This window comes from Anomaloglossus baeobatrachus, chromosome 1, assembly GCF_048569485.1.
Source record: "Anomaloglossus baeobatrachus isolate aAnoBae1 chromosome 1, aAnoBae1.hap1, whole genome shotgun sequence".
In the NCBI taxonomy this organism is placed as follows: Eukaryota; Metazoa; Chordata; class Amphibia; order Anura; family Aromobatidae; genus Anomaloglossus; species Anomaloglossus baeobatrachus.
Genome location: NC_134353.1, coordinates 947,671,689 through 947,691,448, shown reverse-complemented (window position 1 = coordinate 947,691,448; position 19,760 = coordinate 947,671,689). Strand labels below are relative to the sequence as shown.

At 44.3% G+C, this 19,760-nt stretch overlaps 1 protein-coding gene and 1 pseudogene across 1 annotated transcript in view; both read left to right on the top strand.

Moving 5' to 3' along the window:
* LOC142257004 (uncharacterized) overlaps nucleotides 1-19,760 on the top strand; it is a 417,356-nt pseudogene that overhangs the window by 44,533 nt on the left and 353,063 nt on the right.
* LOC142257052 (uncharacterized) overlaps nucleotides 1-19,760 on the top strand; it is a 329,863-nt gene that overhangs the window by 7,960 nt on the left and 302,143 nt on the right. The window contains exons 3-6 of the mRNA XM_075329110.1: nucleotides 9,524-9,700; nucleotides 9,783-9,906; nucleotides 9,988-10,058; nucleotides 10,172-10,274. Of these exons, the coding sequence (XP_075185225.1) occupies nucleotides 9,524-9,700; nucleotides 9,783-9,906; nucleotides 9,988-10,058; nucleotides 10,172-10,274 (475 nt within the window). The remainder of the gene's footprint in view (nucleotides 1-9,523; nucleotides 9,701-9,782; nucleotides 9,907-9,987; nucleotides 10,059-10,171; nucleotides 10,275-19,760) is intronic.

Below are 19,760 nucleotides of genomic sequence, written 5' to 3'. Positions count from 1 at the left end.
CTCCAGGCCTGTCTGTGCTCACTCAGCTATGCCTATGCCCCCAGAAATGTTTGTGACTCCCAGCTATGTCTGTGCACCCCAGTGATGTCTGTGCCGAACAGTGATGTTTGTACCCCCAGTGTTGTCTATGCCCCGCTGCTTCCCTAGTGATGTATATTCCTCCCAGCCCTCCCCTGCAATTTTTATGCCCCCCCAGCTATGTCTGTGCTCCCCAACAATGATGTATGTATCCCCCAGTGATGTCTATGCAAACAGCCATGTCTATGCCCCGCAACTTTGCTAATGATGTATATTCCTCCCAGCCCTCCCCAGTGATGTATTTGCCTTCAGCATCTCCTTTGATATATATGCCCCCATTTTCCCTAGTCATGTCTATGCCCCCCAGTCTCTCCAGTGATCTATATTCCTCCCAACACTCCCCTAAGATGTATATGCCCCCATCCCCTCCTGTGAGGAATATACAGCAATCACTGCCAACTGAAACCTGGAAAAGCAGTTGCGAAAAGCAACAAGATCAATATCACCGAACATCACAGCCGCACCAAATACTAAAAGCTCCAGCTGCCACAGTGAGTTAATTGTTTGACCAAATATATTAGGGTAATTTTCAAGTTGATAATTTTGTGCGGCCCCCGAAGTGTGGTAGAAATTTCCAAATGGCCCCCGGCAGAAAAAAGGTTCCCCACCCCTGGTCTATGGGAATAACAGACGATATGACTGGGGAGGTGAGAGGCTCTGATGTCATCACATTACATCATTATCTATGGGGATAACAGAGGATATGACCGGGGAGGTGAGAGGCTGTGATGTCATCACATTACATCATTATCTATGGGAATAACAGAGGATATGACCGGGGAGGTGAGAGGCTCTGATGTCATCACATTATATCATTATCTATGGGAATAACAGAGGATATGACCGGGGAGGTGAGAGGCTCTGATGTCATCACATTACATCATTATCTATGGGAATAACAGAGGATATGACCGGGGAGGTGAGAGGTTCTGATGTCATCACATTATATCATTATCTATGGGAATAACAGAGGATATGACCGGGGAGGTGAGAGGCTCTGATGTCATCACATTACATCATTATCTATGGGAATAACAGAGGATATGACCGGGGAGGTGAGAGGTTCTGATGTCATCACATTACATCATTATCTATGGGAATAACAGAGGATATGACCGGGGAGGTGAGAGGCTCTGATGTCATCACATTACATCATTATCTATGGGAATAACAGAGGATATGACCGGGGAGGTGAGAGGTTCTGATGTCACCACATTACATCATTATCTATGGGAATAACAGAGGATATGACCGGGGAGGTGAGAGGTTCTGATGTCATCACATTACATCATTATCTATGGGAATAACAGAGGATATGACCGGGGAGGTGAGAGGCTCTGATGTCATCACATTACATCATTATCTATGGGGATAACAGAGGATATGACCGGGGAGGTGAGAGGCTCTGATGTCATCACATTACATCATTATCTATGGGAATAACAGAGGATATGACCGGGGAGGTGAGAGGTTCTGATGTCATCACATTACATCATTATCTATGGGGATAACAGAGGATATGACCGGGGAGGTGAGAGGTTCTGATGTTATCACATTACATCATTATCTATGAGAATAACAGAGGATATGACCGGGGAGGTGAGAGGCTCTGATGTCATCACATTACATCATTATCTATGGGAATAACAGAGGATATGACCGGGGAGGTGAGAGGCTCTGATGTCATCACATTACATCATTATCTATGGGAATAAGAGGATATGACCGGGGAGGTGAGAGGCTCTGATGTCATCACATTACATCATTATCTATGGGAATAAGAGGATATGACCGGGGAGGTGAGAGGTTCTGATGTCATCACATTACATCATTATCTATGGGGATAACAGAGGATATGACCGGGGAGGTGAGAGGCTCTGATGTCATCACATTACATCATTATCTATGGGGATAACAGAGGATATGACCGGGGAGGTGAGAGGCTCTGATGTCATCACATTACATCATTATCTATGGGAATAACAGAGGATATGACCGGGGAGGTGAGAGGTTCTGATGTCATCACATTACATCATTATCTATGGGGATAACAGAGGATATGACCGGGGAGGTGAGAGGTTCTTATGTCATCACATTACATCATTATCTATGGGGATAACAGAGGATATGACCGGGGAGGTGAGAGGCTCTTATGTCATCACATTATGTATAATCTTTCTTTATTGAGTAGAAGAGAAAAATAAAGAAACATAGAAAAACGTACAAACAATCAATGTTATGGAAGGATCATTGCAAATGATACCACATTTTGAATAACAGTTCTATATTATAATTCCGCTTATGACTTCGGATCCTTCACTGTTACCAATCTTACGTTCCTCCCTTTCTATCCCACAAGCTCCAGACTACTGTCTGTTTTTTGGTATCCCACCTTCCCGTATAACCTTGAACCTTAGCCTATCTCAATTCGTTATATTTTTATCTGTAAAATTAAAAAATAATAAAAACCTTCAGAAGTGACCACAGAAGAGATATAGGTAGACAAGAATGAAGTAGAAAAGAAAGCTGAGAGACAAGGAGGAAGAAAGGGGGTATCTTTTCGGGGTTGGGGGGGCTGGGGGGGGCCACACGTGAGTCCTATCGTTGCCTTTCTTCTAACTCTGTTCATACTGCACCTGCTGAGCCTCAAAATACCGTATGGTACTCGTCTGAACTCTTAAATGTTATCCATGGCGTCCAAATTCTCAGATATCTTTCAGTGTGTCCCTCTGCCTCTGCCACTAATTCCTCCATATGATGAATGTGTTCAAATTCCTGCGTCCATTCCCTTAATGACGGGGCCTCCTGTGTTCTCCAATGTCTTGGAATCACTGCTCTTGCTGCCGCTAGACAGAACCGCAGTAAATCCCCCTTTTGGGCTTTAATTGAGCCGGGAAGCATTGACAACAAGGCTATTTGTGGGGTCCGTACTGTTCCCTTTCCTGTTATTTTTGTATATGTTTGGAAAATTGCCTCCCAAAAAGGCTTTAATTTATCACAGTCCCACCATATATGTATCATTGTACCCTTTAGTGTTCCACATCGCCAGCACATCTCGGAGACAGAAGGAAAGATTCTGTGTAGCCTCACCGGATACTGATACCATCTTGTTAGGATCTTATAGTTTTTCTCCTTGGTGTATCCTGCAATCGACATTTTATGTGTAAATATATAGGCTTTCTGTTTTTCTGCATCTGTGAATGTCGTTTCCATTTCTTCTTCCCACTTGGTCATGTATGAGGGATCCGAGCCCGCAGAGGGATCTGCCTGTCCAATCATTTTATATATAAGTGACATCAGATGAGTGGGTATAGTGTCCTGCATAAATAATTTTTCAAAAGGTAGGACCAAGCCCTCTGATATTCCGTCCATTTCTCGTGTCTTAGAGTTCACGAATGAATAGAGTTGTCTATATTCTATCCAGGATAATGTCTGGGGAGGTTCCATATTTTGCATATCCTCAAAGGATCTCAATTTAGACCCCCTAAGGGTATGATATATCCTACCATCTTGTTGTGCTCCCCATCTTAGAAATTTAGTCCGACCGACTCCCGGAGGGAATTCTGGATTGGATATAATAGGAGCAAGGAGAAAAGGGCAACCCACCAATCCGCCTTTCTGTTTAACCTTGTCCCATGTCCTCAGTGTAGCCTTAATAAAAAGACTCGCCGTAACCGATCTCACCCCCTCCCTTGACCCCACCCATGGTAGATACCTCAGTGGAATTGATGAGCTTTCCTGTTCGAGTTTGACCCATTTCTTATTCTGGTCGTTAAAATGCCAGTCAAACATTCGGACCATCAGTGCCGCCCGATGATATCTTCGCACGTCTGGGAGTCCTGCGCCCCCTACAGTGATATGCCTAGTAAGTGTGTGATATTTTATTCTAGCCCTAGAGTGGCCCCACACAAATTGAGATAAAGCAGACCTAAGTGTCCGAAAAAACTCGGTAGGGGGAAGAAGCGGGACTGCCTGAAATATATATAAAAACCGTGGAAGGATATCCATTTTAAATGTGTTTATACGGCCAAACCAGGACAAGGGTTTTTATGATATGTCCTAAGCTCTTTAATTGTTCGTGTCAATAGCGGTAAATAGTTCTTGGAATACAATAATTCCAAATCTGCCGGTACATTGATGCCTAGATATTTCAGAGTCTGGGATTGCCATTTAAATGGGAAGTTACTTTGGACTAGTGATACCTCTTGAGGCTGCAGCGTGACATTTAAGGCTTCTGTTTTTGAGCCGTTAACTTTGAAATTACTTAAATCCCCAAATCTCTCGAACTCCGCTATCAAAGAGGGGAAAGATATGTGTGGCTGAGACACGTATATCAACAAGTCATCCGCATATAATGCCGTCTTGTATGTTTTCCCCCCTACGTCTATACCGTGCACATTGGGATTTCTCCTGATTGCGTTGGCAAGATGTTCCATTGTAATTACATATAATAGCGGAGAAAGAGGGCACCCCTGTCTTGTTCCATTTCTGATTTGTATAGGCTGTGATAAGAAGCCATTTGCCTTTATCCTTGCCGATGGACAAGTATAAAGTGCCAATACTTTATTCAAGAAGCCAGAGCCTATCCCTATTTGTATTAAAGCCGCCCTCAAACAATCCCACTGTACTCGATCAAACGCTTTTTCTGCGTCTACTGATAGTATTCCCAGGGGCTGATTCGTGTTTTTAGCGTGGGCTATGAGCAGCAAAGTTTTGTTGACATTATCTCGCGCCTCCCTACCCTGTATGAATCCTACTTGGTCTGTATCAATGATGGAGGGGAGAAGGGGAGCCAGCCTGTTAGCTTGGATCTTGGAGAATAACTTTATATCCACATTTAGTAAAGATATTGCTCTGTAGTTCGCCACTATCATGGGGTCTTTGTCCGGTTTCGGAAGGACCGTGACATGTGCCTCCAGTGACTGAGCCGCAAAGGGAGTCTCCTCTGAGATTGCATTGAAGACCTTAGTCAGAAATGGGGTAAGCAATTCCCCAAATGTTTTATAAAATGTAGGAGAAAATCCGTCCGGCCCCAGACTCTTCCCCTTTGGAGTATACCTGATTACCTCTCCCACCTCCTCCTCTGTGAACCGGTTTTCCAATTGTTGCACTTCCTCATTTTTCAGAGTTGGCAAAGCCGTGTCCTTCATGTACCCCTTAATGCGCTCAGTCAATGCTTGTGACGAGATGCCAGAGAACCTCCCTTGAATGTTATACAATTCCGAATAGAAGCCCCTCAATTCTTCCAAGACCTCCGCCGGATTGCTTACTTTCCCTCCTCCCCGTCTCCGCAGGCTAGGTATCAATGTGGTGAGATTACGGGGGTGTAAAAGGTTGGACAAGGATCTGCCGCATTTATTAGAATGCTGGTAGAGGAAGCGTTTATAATGGTTCCGGTATCTGAGAAACCTTTCATTCAGCACTGTCCTAAGTTCCTCTCTGCATTTTGTGAGTTCTGCTAATGTTCCTCTCAACTGCCTATTTTTGTGTGCTGTTTCCAACTTATGAATCCCATCCAACAATTCTTTTATGCGGATATTCCTTATTTTTTTGGTACGCGCCCCATGCTATATCAGCACCCCTCTTATGACACACTTAAACGCCTCCCACTGCAGTGGCAACGAAGTGGGGTCCGTTTCGTGAGAGGACATGAAGACCCCAACCGTCTCCCTGATATCATTCATACAAATTACATCTTTGAGCAAATTATCGTTGAGTCTCCATGTCCACTCCCGTTTCCTTCCATCTGGAGGGGCAAAAGCCAAAAAGACAGGGGCGTGATCGGACCAAACTATACTACCAATCGTGGGATTCGGTCTCCAAGCCAAGACACACTGACTCACTAAGAATAGATCTATGCGGCTATACGAATCATGAGGGGTGGAATAAAAGGTATAATCCCTACCCGTAGGATGCATGCTGCGCCACACGTCATTAAGGTGCATCTGATGTATGTCTCGCTTCAAAGAGGTCAATATTTTTGAGGAAATGTTGCTCCTTCCAGCCGAGGTATCTACTAAGGGATTCAAAGACAAATTAAAATCTCCCCCCAGAATCATTATTCCCTCTGCGAACTCGTATAAAACCTTTAGAAAGGCCCTGCATGTCTGTGTCTGCCCCGTATTAGGGGCATACCATCCTGCCACCGTATATACTGTGTCATAAATCCGTAGCTTGACTATAATGTATCTGCCTTCTACGTCCTGTTTCGTGTCTATAATAGAATGAGGCAGATTTCTGTGTATGGCCAGCGATACCCCCCTTGACCGAGATTCAGCATTGGCGCTGTGGAACCATGATATATAATTGCGGTCTCTTAAGTTTGGGACATGTCCCACTTTAAAATGTGTTTCTTGAAGGAGCAATATGTGAACTTTCTGTTTGTGCATTTCAGCTAGTATTTGGGTCCTTTTTTGTGGCGTATTAAAGCCCTTTGTGTTGAAAGATCCAAATTTTAGTTCCGCCATGTCTATTTCTGGCCGTTAGACGAACAAGGGAAGGACACGTATGGACGGGGAAGCTATCAGCAAGGGGTTAGGTCAAATGAGATTTGAGAGATTTATAGTAAGGGTATAGGAAACCCCAGGAATAGCGGAAAGAATAGTAAGTTGAAATAGAAATAAAGAAGAAGAAGAGAAGAAGAAGAGGAAGAAGAGAAACCAAAAAAAACACAACAAAACTTGTTCCCAAGTATAGGAAGGTGGTGTTGGACTAAGGCACCAGTAACTATATCCTGGTGTTCCAACCCACCTACTTTGATGGGGGAGGCTGTCTCTAACTATACCTTGTCCAGCACGGTATAGTACCCCCTTAAGTGCGGTAGTCTTTCCAGAGAGAGTTGCTCCCCGCCGGCGCAGATCTGCATCATCTATCTGATCATATATTTCCCATCTATATTAACTGTATATTAACTATGTTAATCTATGAATAAATTGAAACTTGGTCCAACATGTATTACTATGTCACTATTCTATGTACCTCTCTGACTCCTCCATAATAAATCATAAACCATTTTCTGCTATTTTCTGCTATTTTCTACCCTTATTCCCCTTTCATATCCAAACCCCTTTTTCAATATGACTATAACTGTAACTATAACATTAAGCCATCTTCCAAACTTCAACCGTATTATCCTAATTGTATACTATCTTTAGGACAATTCACAGTCTCTTTTCCCGTTCAGTGAGACTCCATATTCAACCGAAATCCATAGGCGCCTCTCTTCGCCTCCTCTGAGGGGCTTCTCTAGGTGGAACCCCTCCGGGGGCCCCCGGAGGCAGAAATGGCCAGTCCCGAATTGTCACTGAAGGAATTTGGAGGGCTGCGGTGAACTCAGGTATGCCCCCTGGGTGACTGAGGACGTGCATCCTTCCTGCCCTCCGGACTCTCAGGCGGAATGGGAAGCCCCAGGTATACTGTATGTTCCGTTGGCGTAATATGTCCAATAAGGGTCTCAGAGCCTTTCTCTTCTGAAGAGTCCACTTGGACAGGTCAGGTAGAATTAGAATCTTTTGTCCTTTAAAGGATATATTGTCAAGTTTCCATGCTTGGGCCATGATGTTATCTTTCAACTTATACTTATGTACTTTGCAAATGACGTCTCTGGGGAACTCTGGATCCATTGCTTTAGGGCCCAGAGCTCTATGAGCCCTGTCCAGCTCCAGAGGAGAGTCTATGGGTACTTGCAGTATGTCATTGAAAATGTGGCATAAAGTCCCTTCCAAGGCTGTGTGCTCAACCGTCTCAGGAATGCCGCGTGCTCTAATATTATTACGCCGGTTTCTGTTTTCAGCATCATCTAGCATTTCTGCCAAATACTTCAGTTGTATATTATGAGATGCATATCCAGCCTCCTGTTCTGCTGCCTTTACTGTCAGAGCCTGAACTGTGGACTCTGCTGTTGTGACTCTTTCTCCCAGCTGCTGTACTTCATCTTTAACCCCAGAAAGTTCAGCCTTGTATGAGTTCTCCAGTCTGGAAATATACTGCTCCATGTCCTTTATTGTGGGGATGTTTTTAATATGGGAACTCAGCTCCCCAATGGTCCGCCATAGCTGACTGATATCTTGGTCCCCTTGCACCCCTTCCTGACTAATTATATGTGGCATGTCAGTATTTGGGGGTTTATCAGGGGCTGAGGAGGTAGCTGTCATCTTATTTGGCTGCAACAGTGACTGTGTCTGGGCTTGAGAGCCTGCTGCCTGCTCTGTACTGTGCCCTTCTGTGGCCCCGTCTGCTCCTGCACTCTCTGACCGCTTCTCCTCGGGCATTACTCGGTGCCCTCCCCCACTGCTTTCCTGTCTGCAGGGTTCCGGCGTCTCAGCGCCATTTTGGGCCTCCAGCGCGGCCGCCCCGGCTACTCCATTACCCCTGGGCTGGCCGCCACTCACCGCTCCCCGAGCTGCTTCCACCGTCTCCGATGCCTCCACCGCCCGCATCTCCTGTGCGGCTTCCTCCCTCTCTGCAGCCGCCGCCATCTCTCTGCAGGACGCGCGGCTGCTTCTGGTTGATACCGCCGTGTATGTCCTCACATTATATCATTATCTATGGGAATAAAAGCGGATATGACCGGGGAGGTGAGAGGCTCTGATGTCATCACATTACATCATTATCTATGGGGATAACAGAGGATATGGCCGGGGAGGTGAGAGGTTCTGATGTCACCACATTACATCATTATCTATGGGAATAACAGAGGATATGACTGGGGAGGTGAGAGGCTCTGATGTCATCACATTACATCATTATCTATGGGAATAACAGAGGATATGACCGGGGAGGTGAGAGGTTCTGATGTCACCACATTACATCATTATCTATGGGAATAACAGAGGATATGGCCGGGGAGGTGAGAGGCTCTGATGTCATCACATTACATCATTATCTATGGGGATAACAGAGAATATGACCGGGGAGGTGAGAGGCTCTGATGTCATCACATTACATCATTATCTATGGGAATAACAGAGGATATGACCGGGGAGGTGAGAGGCTCTGATGTCATCACATTACATCATTATCTATGGGGATAACAGAGGATATGACCGGGGAGGTGAGAGGTTCTGATGTCATCACATTACATCATTATCTATGGGAATAACAGAGGATATGGCCGGGGAGGTGAGAGGCTCTGATGTCATCACATTACATCATTATCTATGGGAATAACAGAGGATATGGCCGGGGAGGTGAGAGGTTCTGATGTCATCACATTACACCATTATCTATGGATATAACAGAGGATATGACTGGGGAGGTGAGAGGCTCTGATGTCATCACATTACATCATTATCTATGGGGATAACAGAGGATATGACCGGGGAGGTGAGAGGTTCTGATGTCATCACATTACATCATTATCTATGGGGATAACAGAGGATATGACCGGGGAGGTGATGGACTCTGGAAATGTCTGTAGTGATGTTATTAATGTCTCCACACTCAGGATTACACAGTAGTGAAGACCTCTAGTGATCGCTGTCAGGCCCCTGTGTCTGAAGGACGGGGAGGAACCCGGAGCCCAATCCCGGGGCCTCCACTTCACCCCCGGATACATGAGGACATCAATGACCAGAAGATCCTAGAACTCACCAACAAGATGCTGGAGCTGCTGACTGGAGAGGTGACACTGCTGGGAATGCTGGGACATTATACAGGACGGCACTGGAGGATTCTGGGTGATGACGGTATCATTGTGTTGTCAGGTTCCTATAAGGTGTCAGGACGTCACCATCTATTTCTCCATGGAGGAGTGGGAGTATCTAGAAGGACACAAGGACCGGTACAAGGAGGTGATGATGGAGGAGCCCCAGCCCCGCACATCACCAGGTAATAGACAGGACTGAATACACCCGGCCTATAATTATCTGTATGTAATAATGATGTCCGTCCTGTCTGTGTCTCCTGCAGGTCTCTCCAGTACGAGGACGACCCCAGAGAGATGTCCCGCTCCTCCTCCTCCTCCTCCACAGGATCCTCAGGTAGATGGAGATCTCCCCTATGAGGTGTAGACGGCTGTGACCTCCTTGTGTTCAGTCTTGTTTTCTCCTCCAGTATTAGATGTTTTATACTTGTGTAATATTTTGTTTTGCAGATTTTGGATCCGGATAAAGATCTGCACATTATTATTGTTCCAGAGAGAAATGTGAGGGGCGATCAGCGGAGTAACGAGGAGATTCCTACAGATCACCGCCCCGGTGAGGCTTTTAGATGTATTTTCTCTTTTTCAGACAGAATATTGGTTGATAATAATGTGATACTGTTATACGTTATATCAATGTCATGGCTCGGTTTCGACATTCGATCAGGTGACCTGTGGTTTTGTGATCGGTTCATCTGTCGGCTGTACTATTGCCTTGTCTTTCCTGTCTACATGCTGATGGTTCCTATGGTCTTTGTTTTCCTCTCTGATTCGCTTCTCTCCAGATGCTTCTCATTTTCCCGTTACCGTTTGCCCGATCACATTCTGGGTTGGGTTGTATACGGTCACCTATCACTGCACTCCCTTGGTGGTTATATTTCTATGTGGACCTGTTACTGGGAGTTCCAGCCCTTCATCTTAGGGGTTTACCTTTATAGTAAGCTCCAGTCAGTGTCTGCTGTGATCTCCTTCCAGCCCCTAATTCTTCACCTTATGTGGACTTGTTTCAGTTTATCTCACTCTGGGTTTCTGCTTGTTCTGATCTGGTCCAATTAATCTGTAGGCACGATCTCCACCCAAATTCCCGAATATTGTCGATTGCAGGCAAGATTGAGGAGTGTACCCTATCCAAATATAAAAGCAAGCCATCGACATATAAAGATATGTTTTTTGTTCTATGGTCCCACATTTAAATCCCACCCCCTCTCTAGAGGTCCATATTGCGACCGCCAATGGCTCAATTGCAGTGGCGAATAGCAAGGGGTAGAGCGGGCACCAATGCCTAGTGCCCCTTTTCAGTGGAAAAGGCCCAGAGACCTGGCCGTTCACTTTAACTTTCTGGCCCTCATCTACAAGTCATACAGCTGTGAAGCTGCCTAAGAAATGGAGTGGAGTAGTCCGTCTGAAGTTCTCAGTTGTCTTTGGATAGGACTAGCCAGTGTTTGTTCAGTAGAGCTTTCAGAAACATTAGCACCTACCCCTTGTAACCCTTGAACATGATGTATATTCCCACTTCCACCCTGACCTCTGGATTTCTCACTCATGTTTGATGTACCTTTCCCTCTTTTAACCAGCTGTTTCACAACCATAGGCCCACACCTGTCACTCACCTGTAATTAACAATCAGTATTTATTTGCTAAGATTACAATTTGTGGTTGGACCACACAAGTAGAAATCACTATTTAGATGATGAAATGGCAATTTTGGGCAGGCTGAAGGACCACAGAATTAGAAATCAGGATTTAGATGCTGAAATGTCAATTGGTACAAGGAGCAAAGAGTTATTATGAATTTGTATTTATATGCAGCAGCAGCAGCACCGTCCCCAATTTGTAGCAGTCGCAAAACCGCACCGACGCCGCATGTCCACTTTTTTAGATTTAAAGGGTCATGTGACTAAAGCCTGCTTTACATGTTACGATTTCGCAGACGATATCGTATGCGATCGTAACCGCCCCCAACGTATGTTCCGCACAAACAATTAACCCCCATCACACGTACTTACCCGTCCATACGACCTCGATGTGGGCGGCGAACGTCCACTTCCTGGAGTGGGAGGGACGTGCGGCGTCACATCGACGTCACGCGGCAGCCGACTAATAGAAGCGAAGGGGCGGAGATGAGCGGGATGTAAACATCCCGCCCACCTCCTTCCTTCCGCATTGCTGGCCGGGAGCCGCAGGACGCAGGTAAGATCTGTTCATCGTTCCCGGGGTGTCACGCACTGCAATGTGTGCTACCCCGGGTACGATGAACAATCTGACGTTAAATTTTTAGGAATTGAACAACGTGCGTGCGATGAACGTTTTAACGTTCAATCGCAATCGCACGTACCTGTCACACACTACAATGTACCTTATGATGCCGGAAGTGCGTCACTTACGACGTGACCCCGCCGACACATCGTAAGATATATTGTAGCGTGTAAAGCGGGCTTTAGGCAGCGAATGACGTAAGCTCTTGTGTCTGAACGTTGTGGATGGTTTCTGCCCTCTGATTGGCTGCCGGAACATCCATACATTAACTTTAGGGAAAAAAACAGTCTGTCGCTCCTCTCACCTCTCCCCATCCCTCCTCTCATCAAACACATCCCCCCGCTCATCAGACATCACCAATATCCTAGCCAAAGTCCTAATAACGCATAAGAATAGTTTTAGTGCAACTGCCAACAGTTACAGAACAAAGCCCAACATTGCTGATTTTCAGAAATGTGCTTGGACTTCTGAGCACGAATCCGAATGGGCAAGGCTCGTGCAGAATCTGAAATTGGTGAACCTTTCTCTAACAGGTTTCCTCATCTCTACTTAACGGTCTTTAACACAGAAGTGGAAAACTAAACTAGAAAAGCCTGGTATTGTAACAGCGAGTCCTACTGGCCCTTGCTGTGAGATTTTAATCTGTTTGGCAGTCAAATATTTTTAGTCAGTTAATAATTTTTTTTTTTATTTTTAAATAAAATTCTCCTTTGTAATGTTATAAAACATCAATATAATTACTGAGTTTATATTATTAAAAGATAATATTATTAGTTTTATTTTTTGCAGATGATTATACCAGGAGCTCAGAGGGACATCTGCTATCTTCAGACTTTAATGTTGACGATTGTAGTATCATTCAGTATGTATATGACGAGAATTCTGATATTGAAGATAAACTCTCAGTCTCTCATATCCAAAATGTATCATCTGATCCTTTTACACAGATCCTATTTCCTGATTCATCACAGACTGTAAACCAAAATAGAAATTACAGACTGGGTGTTGAACATCAAAAACCTTCCATAGGGGAACAATCATTTTCATGCCCAAAATGTGGAAAATGCTTTACCAATAAATCAGATCTTGTTAGTCATGAAGGGGTTCACACCGGGAAAAAAACATTTTCATGTTCAAAATGTGGAAAATGTTTTAATCAGAAATATAATCTTATTCGACATCAAAGAATTCATACAGGAGAAAAGCCATTTTCATGTTCACAGTGTGGAAAATGTTTTAACAGTAAACATAATCTTATCACACATCAAATGAGTCACACAGATGAGAAGCCATTTTCATGTTCAGAATGTGGGAAAAGTTTTACAAGCAGACAATTTCTTATAACACATCAAATGATTCACACAGAGGAGAAGCCATTTTCATGTTCAGAATGTGGGAAATGTTTTAACCAGAAACATAGTCTGATTGGACATCAAAAAATTCACACAGGGGAGAAGTCGTTTTTATGTTCAGAATGTGGAAAATGTTTTGCTATGAAATCATATCTTGTTAAACATCAGAAAATTCACACAGGAGAGAAGCCATTTCCATGTTTAGAATGTGGAAAATGTTTTAGCATGAAACCAGATCTTGTTAGACATCAGAGAATTCACACAGGGGAGAAACCATTTTCATGTTCACAATGTGGGAAATGTTTTAACCAGAAACATTTTCTTACAACACATCAAATGATTCACACAGGGGAGAAGCCATTTTCATGTTCACAATGTGGAAAATGTTTTAGTACAAAACGACATCTTGTTAGACATCAGAGAATTCACACTGGGGAGAAGCCATTTTCATGTTCACAATGTGGGAAATGTTTTAAACAGAAACATGTTCTTACAGCACATCAAATGATTCACACAGGGGTGAGGCCATTTTCATGCTCACAATGTGGGAAATGTTTTAAACAGAAACATGTTCTTGCAGCACATCAAATGATTCACACAGGAGAGAGGCCATTTTCATGTTCACAGTGTGGGAAATGTTTTAACAGCAAACATATTCTTATGACACATCAATTGATTCACACAGAAGAGAAGCCATTTTCATGTTCAGAATGTGGGAAATGTTTCAACCAGAAACATAGTCTTATTGAACATCAAAGAATTCACACAGGGGAGAAGCCATTTTTTTGTTCAGAATGTGGAAAATGTTTTACTATGAAATCATATCTTGTTAAACATCAGAGAATACACACAGGGAACAAGCCATTTTCATGTTCAGAATGTGGAAAATGTTTTACTCTGAAACAAGATCTTGTTAGACATCTGAGAATTCACACAGGGGAGAAGCCATTTTCATGTTCACAATGTGGTAAATGTTTTAACCAGAAATCTGCTCTTACAACACATCAAATGATTCACACAGGGGAGAAGCCATTTTCATGTTCACAATGTGGAAAATGTTTTACTATAAAACCAGATCTTGTTAGACATCAGAGAATTCATATAGAGAAGCCATTTTCATGTTCACAATGTGGGAAATGTTTTAAACAGAAACATGCTCTTACAACACATCAAATGGTTCACACAGAGGAGACGCCATTTCATGTTCAGAATGTGGAAAATGTTTTAACATGAAACATATTCTTAATAGACATCAAAGAATTCACACAGGGGAGAAGCCATTTTCATGCTTAGAATGTGAGAAATGGTTTCAAAAGAAACCTGCTGTTAGAACACATCAAATGATTTACACAGGGTTGAAGCCATTGTTATGTTTTGCTTGATAAATTATACAGAGTATATAGACAAGACAGAATGGAATCACAGCTGATTCTTTCAGTGAAGTCAAATATATCCCTGCTAGAGTTGAGCGAGTATCTAACTATTCGTACTTGCTATACTCATAACGAATACTGTCTAATACTCGCGTATTCATTCTAAATAGTGTCTGCAATGCAAGTCAATGGGGAATACTCGCAAAGTAACGAGTAACCCGAATAGTATGGAATTCGGGTTATTTGTTACATGTAACTATGAGTATAGCAAGTATGAATAGTTAGGTACTCGCTCAACTCTAATCCTTGCCTATTTAGAAATAAGCAGGGAAATGTTTTATTCAGGGGAAATCAGCATCTGCAATCCCATGCTATCCTGTCTGTATACTCTTTTGTTTCCTCACCTACCCCAGAGATCAGACATGGCTATTACACAGTACAAGCAGAGACGCACACACTAGAGATCAAAATCAGAGAACAAGTAAATTTTCTGAAGTTAACAACAGTCACCAATCAGTATGAAGTGTACCGGCCTTTTGCTTTGAATGAGTTCAGCACATCTGTGGCCACAGGACATCTCTAGTCTCTCACGCTGCACTAGTGTGACTTTGGTCCACTCTTCCTCGAGTATCTTTCACAGTTCTTTGACTGTTGTGGGTTTCTTGGCCATAACTTTTGTCACCAAGGATTTTCCCAAGGTTTTCTCTTGGGTTTAGATCAGGACTCTGGGCTTAGCATTTCATTGTTTCAAGGAACTGCTTTACCCATTTTGCTGTGTGACAGGGGTCGTTGTCCTACATGATTGAGTGATGAACGCAAGTAAGGAACCACGTGTTGTGAAAAAGGTTCTGATCCACACTTGCATTCACTCTGCCATGTAGATGTATGAGAGGTCCAACTCCTGCTGCAGAAAACATCCCCCAAACCATGACCCTTCCTCCACCACCTTTCACTGACTTCTTAACACACTTTGGGTTCAGTCTTTCCCCAGTTTGTCAATGAACATAATGTTTCCCATCAGACCCAAATAAGTTAAATTTGCTTTCATCAGTAAAATGAACTGTGGACACTTCTCCTCTGTCCACACAACATGCTCCTCACCAAAGGTGAGTCTAGCCTTGTGATGCTTTCTGCTAATGAGAGGTTTGGTCACTGTAGAGTAGGCTTTCAGTCCAAATGCTCTTAAAGGGAACCTGTCAGGTCATGTATACACCTAGAACCAAGAGCGGTTCTGGGTGCATAGTTCTAATCCCTCCCTAGCAGTCCCAGCCTATAGTAGCATGAATAAAGAGATCTTTAGAAAAAGTATTTCTAAAGATCTTTTATTATATGCTAATCAGTGCAGGGACTAGTCGCAAGGGCGTTCCCTTGGCTAGTCAGCCCCCTTTACATGTAAGCACGCTCCTGTGGGCATGCTGACATGCTAATGAATGCGCAGCTTCAGAGGTATGATCGATCTCACCTCTCTGCTGGGTGCATACAGGACCTGACAGGTTCCTGTTAAACGTCGTGACATTGTATGACGAGACAGATCCTTACCCTGATCAGTACTGAACTGGAGAGCAATTCTAGCTGCAGTGTTGAAATGATTAACCTTGGAGATTCTCCTCATTATCCTATCCTATTGAATTTGTCTTTTAAGGGCGACCAGCCTTCTTGGGGGACTTGAAAAAGTTTGTGATGTTGTAAAGAAGCAATATTTTTTAAATCACAGACTTGAACAACCAACTTCTCTGGCTATGGCTGATAGGGTCACTTTTTTGGCCTTCATCTGGACAACCTGCTGTTGGAGGGTTTCAGTCACTAGGGTTTCAGTCATTTAGGAAATTAGCATCAGGTGCCAGATTAACACCAATAACCTGCAGGTATCTGAAAGTGTTCCCTAATTTTGATCCATGTTCTTTTTCATTTATCTTTTACATTTTTATTATGTGCTTTACTATAAATTTAATGTATGAAATTATGGGAAAAATCCTGCGCATTTCCTCATGTTAGGATATAATCACATAGGATGACACAATGACCGCAACATTTAGGAAATTGTGTGTTATCTAATTTTGATCTCCAGTGTATATATAAGATTCTCAGCACAGGAACAACTTTGTGAAAACATCCAATTGTGGAACTTATTTTTATTTCAAGATTTTTTTATTGATGTGTACTTTGTGCTTAGGGCAACCCCTTTAAGACTTAACATTCACGATAATTGTGTTATGTAATAAATAAATTCTCGCTCCTTGATTATGCAATGGAAATAGAGATTGTTTCCACTAGATCTGTAAATGATGAATAAACAATTATTTGTACACAATAACCGTTACATGTAAATTCTTGACTGCCTTCAACGTGAGATCACTTATGGTAATTATATATTAAATCACTTTTATAACTCTCTGCTTGCCTCAATGGGCTTTAAGGTGCACAAAGGTGATAAGGATCATTGGGCGCAGACAGTGGAGAAGCCATATGCATGCCCACAATGTGGAAAATGTTTTAGAAATCAGTTTGTTAAACATCTGAGAATTCACACTGGGGAGAAGCCATATTCATGTTCCAAATGTATAAGGAGTAAGATGGTGGCTCTCATACCTGTCGTACTACAGAACCTATTATCACAGGTCTGCCTATCTACATAACTCCACCTATGGGTGTGTCTCATATGTTATAATGGTGTCTGTTTGTTTGACACATGGTTAGTGTGTGGAGATTGTTATAAATCTAGAAGGAACCTGTAACGCTTATACCAGTGTATCCGCAACTGTGCTGCCCCCCTCCCCTAGCTAGAACGTCAGTTGTTTCACCTGCCTGGATGTCCTGGGGTGACTGTCCCATCCCGGGTCCATGCGGCCGTGTCCCTGAGCTTGTGCTTCATGGTTCTGCCTGAAAGATGTGCGCTCGGCCATGCTCCTTTTCTTAAAGGGTCAGCGTACCCTGACCCGGAAGTGCTTCTCAGGTAAGGTGAGAGGTTGCAGGTATTTAAAGCACCTTCCCCATAAGATGCCTGAGCAACTAGTTAGTTACTTTGCAAGTTCTCAGGTAACTTTGTGCTGCTGCTGTCATTGTGCTGAGTGATGCTGCTGACATCTATATTTCACTGCTGTGCCAGTTTGCTGATTCTGCTGCCGCTACCATCAACGCCGGCTACCACAGTACCCGCCACTGCAAGTATCCACACCAGTCACTGCTGCCGTATCCATCCATCCTGGACAAATCCACTACTCCACCTGCTGCTGTCGCTTCTACCAAAGACTGTACTGTGTGTGTGGCGCCAGCTGTTGGCATACTGCAGATACCTGGGGTTGCCCTCTGCCAGCTGCTTAGCAGTGTGTGTACTTGCTGCCACCTTTGGTGTCAGTAGTGAAGACTCAGCGGCCAGTCCAGCTCGCTCCCCCAGTCAAGGTAACGGTACCTTCAGTCCAGTGGATCCACTAATACAGTACTCTCCTCGCGAGCATAACAGTTTGCCCAGGCCAATAATCCCTCTGGCACCAATGCTGCCCAAATGCCCATAGTACAACAAGAGCTTGTCTGCCAACGAGAGACTCAGACCTGGATGGTGGCCTTTATGACATGAGTGGATGCCTGCCTGAATAGTCTACTAGCCGCAATCTCTCCGGCTTCCACTCGGGTCGTAGTGCCAGATATGTGGTCAGTTCTGCCTCTGCTTCCAGACTCCATCTTGCAGCTCGCCCTTGGTTTAGCGTAGAGCTGAAGTTATGCAGAGGGTTCCTCAACCAATGCTCGTTCCATTTTAAATTTCTCCCTCACACTTCACTTCGGATGAAGCCAAAGTAGCCTTTCTTATGTCCCACATAGACGGAGAGGCTTTAGCCTTGATCAATCCATTGTGGGAGAGAGATGACCCAGTTACCTCCAACCTACCGGTTTTCCGCAAAGTGTTCGATGGGCCTGGCCTCTTTAGCTGCATCCTTGCTACTCAAGACTCCACCAAGGAAGCCTGACAGTAGGCCAATATGCTGTCCGGTTTTGCATCCTGTCCTCTGAACTGGGTTGGAATAACGAAGCACAGGGGGCAATCTTTTGGGAAGGAAAGTCTGGAAGAATAAAGGATGAGGTGGAAGGCTGTGATATTCCATCTTCCCTGGATGACCTAGTAGCTCTGGCCAGACGCATTGACTTTCGGTTCCAGGAATGAGCAAAGGAGATGAACCGGGAGAGGAAGTTGTTGCGCCTAGCTCCTGCATTCCAGAGGCCCATCATGACGCCACCTGCAGCTCCGTCTGCTTCCTCTGAGCCCATGGAGGTGGTTCATGGGCTCCTGTGAAGGCCGACACACTTCTGAGGGGTGTTTTTATTGAGGAAGTTCCATGCACCTGATCCGTTTTTGTTCCAAGAAGCCGGGAAACTTCCCTGCCTATGGTCAGTAGGAGAGGATACCCTAGGTAAGAGTCCACTTCACCTCTATACTTGACTGTGTCCATTACCAGTGGCAATTCCAGGTTCTCTGAGACAGGCTTGCTGAACTCTGGTGCTGAAGGGAATTTCACACAGTAGGCCGTAGTAGATCAGTACCAGATTCCTGTCAGTTGTAAGCTCCCATTACAGTGCTGTCAGTGGATAGAAAGCCTCTGTCTGAGCCCATCCGTTTCATTAAGGAAGTTGATCTTCGTGTGGGACTGCGCATACAGAGAGAATTTCCTTCCACATTTGACCAGGAATATCGCATCTGCTGTTACTGGGCCTGCCGTGGCTCCGGAAGCATGAACCACTCCAGCCATGAAAGCTGTTTTGTTTCTTTGCAATCTGCTTGCCCATTTGTGAGACCCTCTAATCTTCCAGGTCTGCTGTCCGCCTGGGCCTATGTGGACATCTTTGACAAGAAAGAGGCTGAGACTCTGCCGCCACACAGACAGTACGACTCCCCTATAGTGATGAGCGAGTACTAAAAAGCTCGGGTGCTCGAGGCTCGGGCCGAGCCTCCCAAGATACTCGTGTACTCGGCCCGAGCACCGAGCCCAATGTTATCCTATGGGAGACCCGAGTATTTTTGTGAAATGACCACCGGCAGCATGTAGAAACCATAAAACTGTAAATTAAATA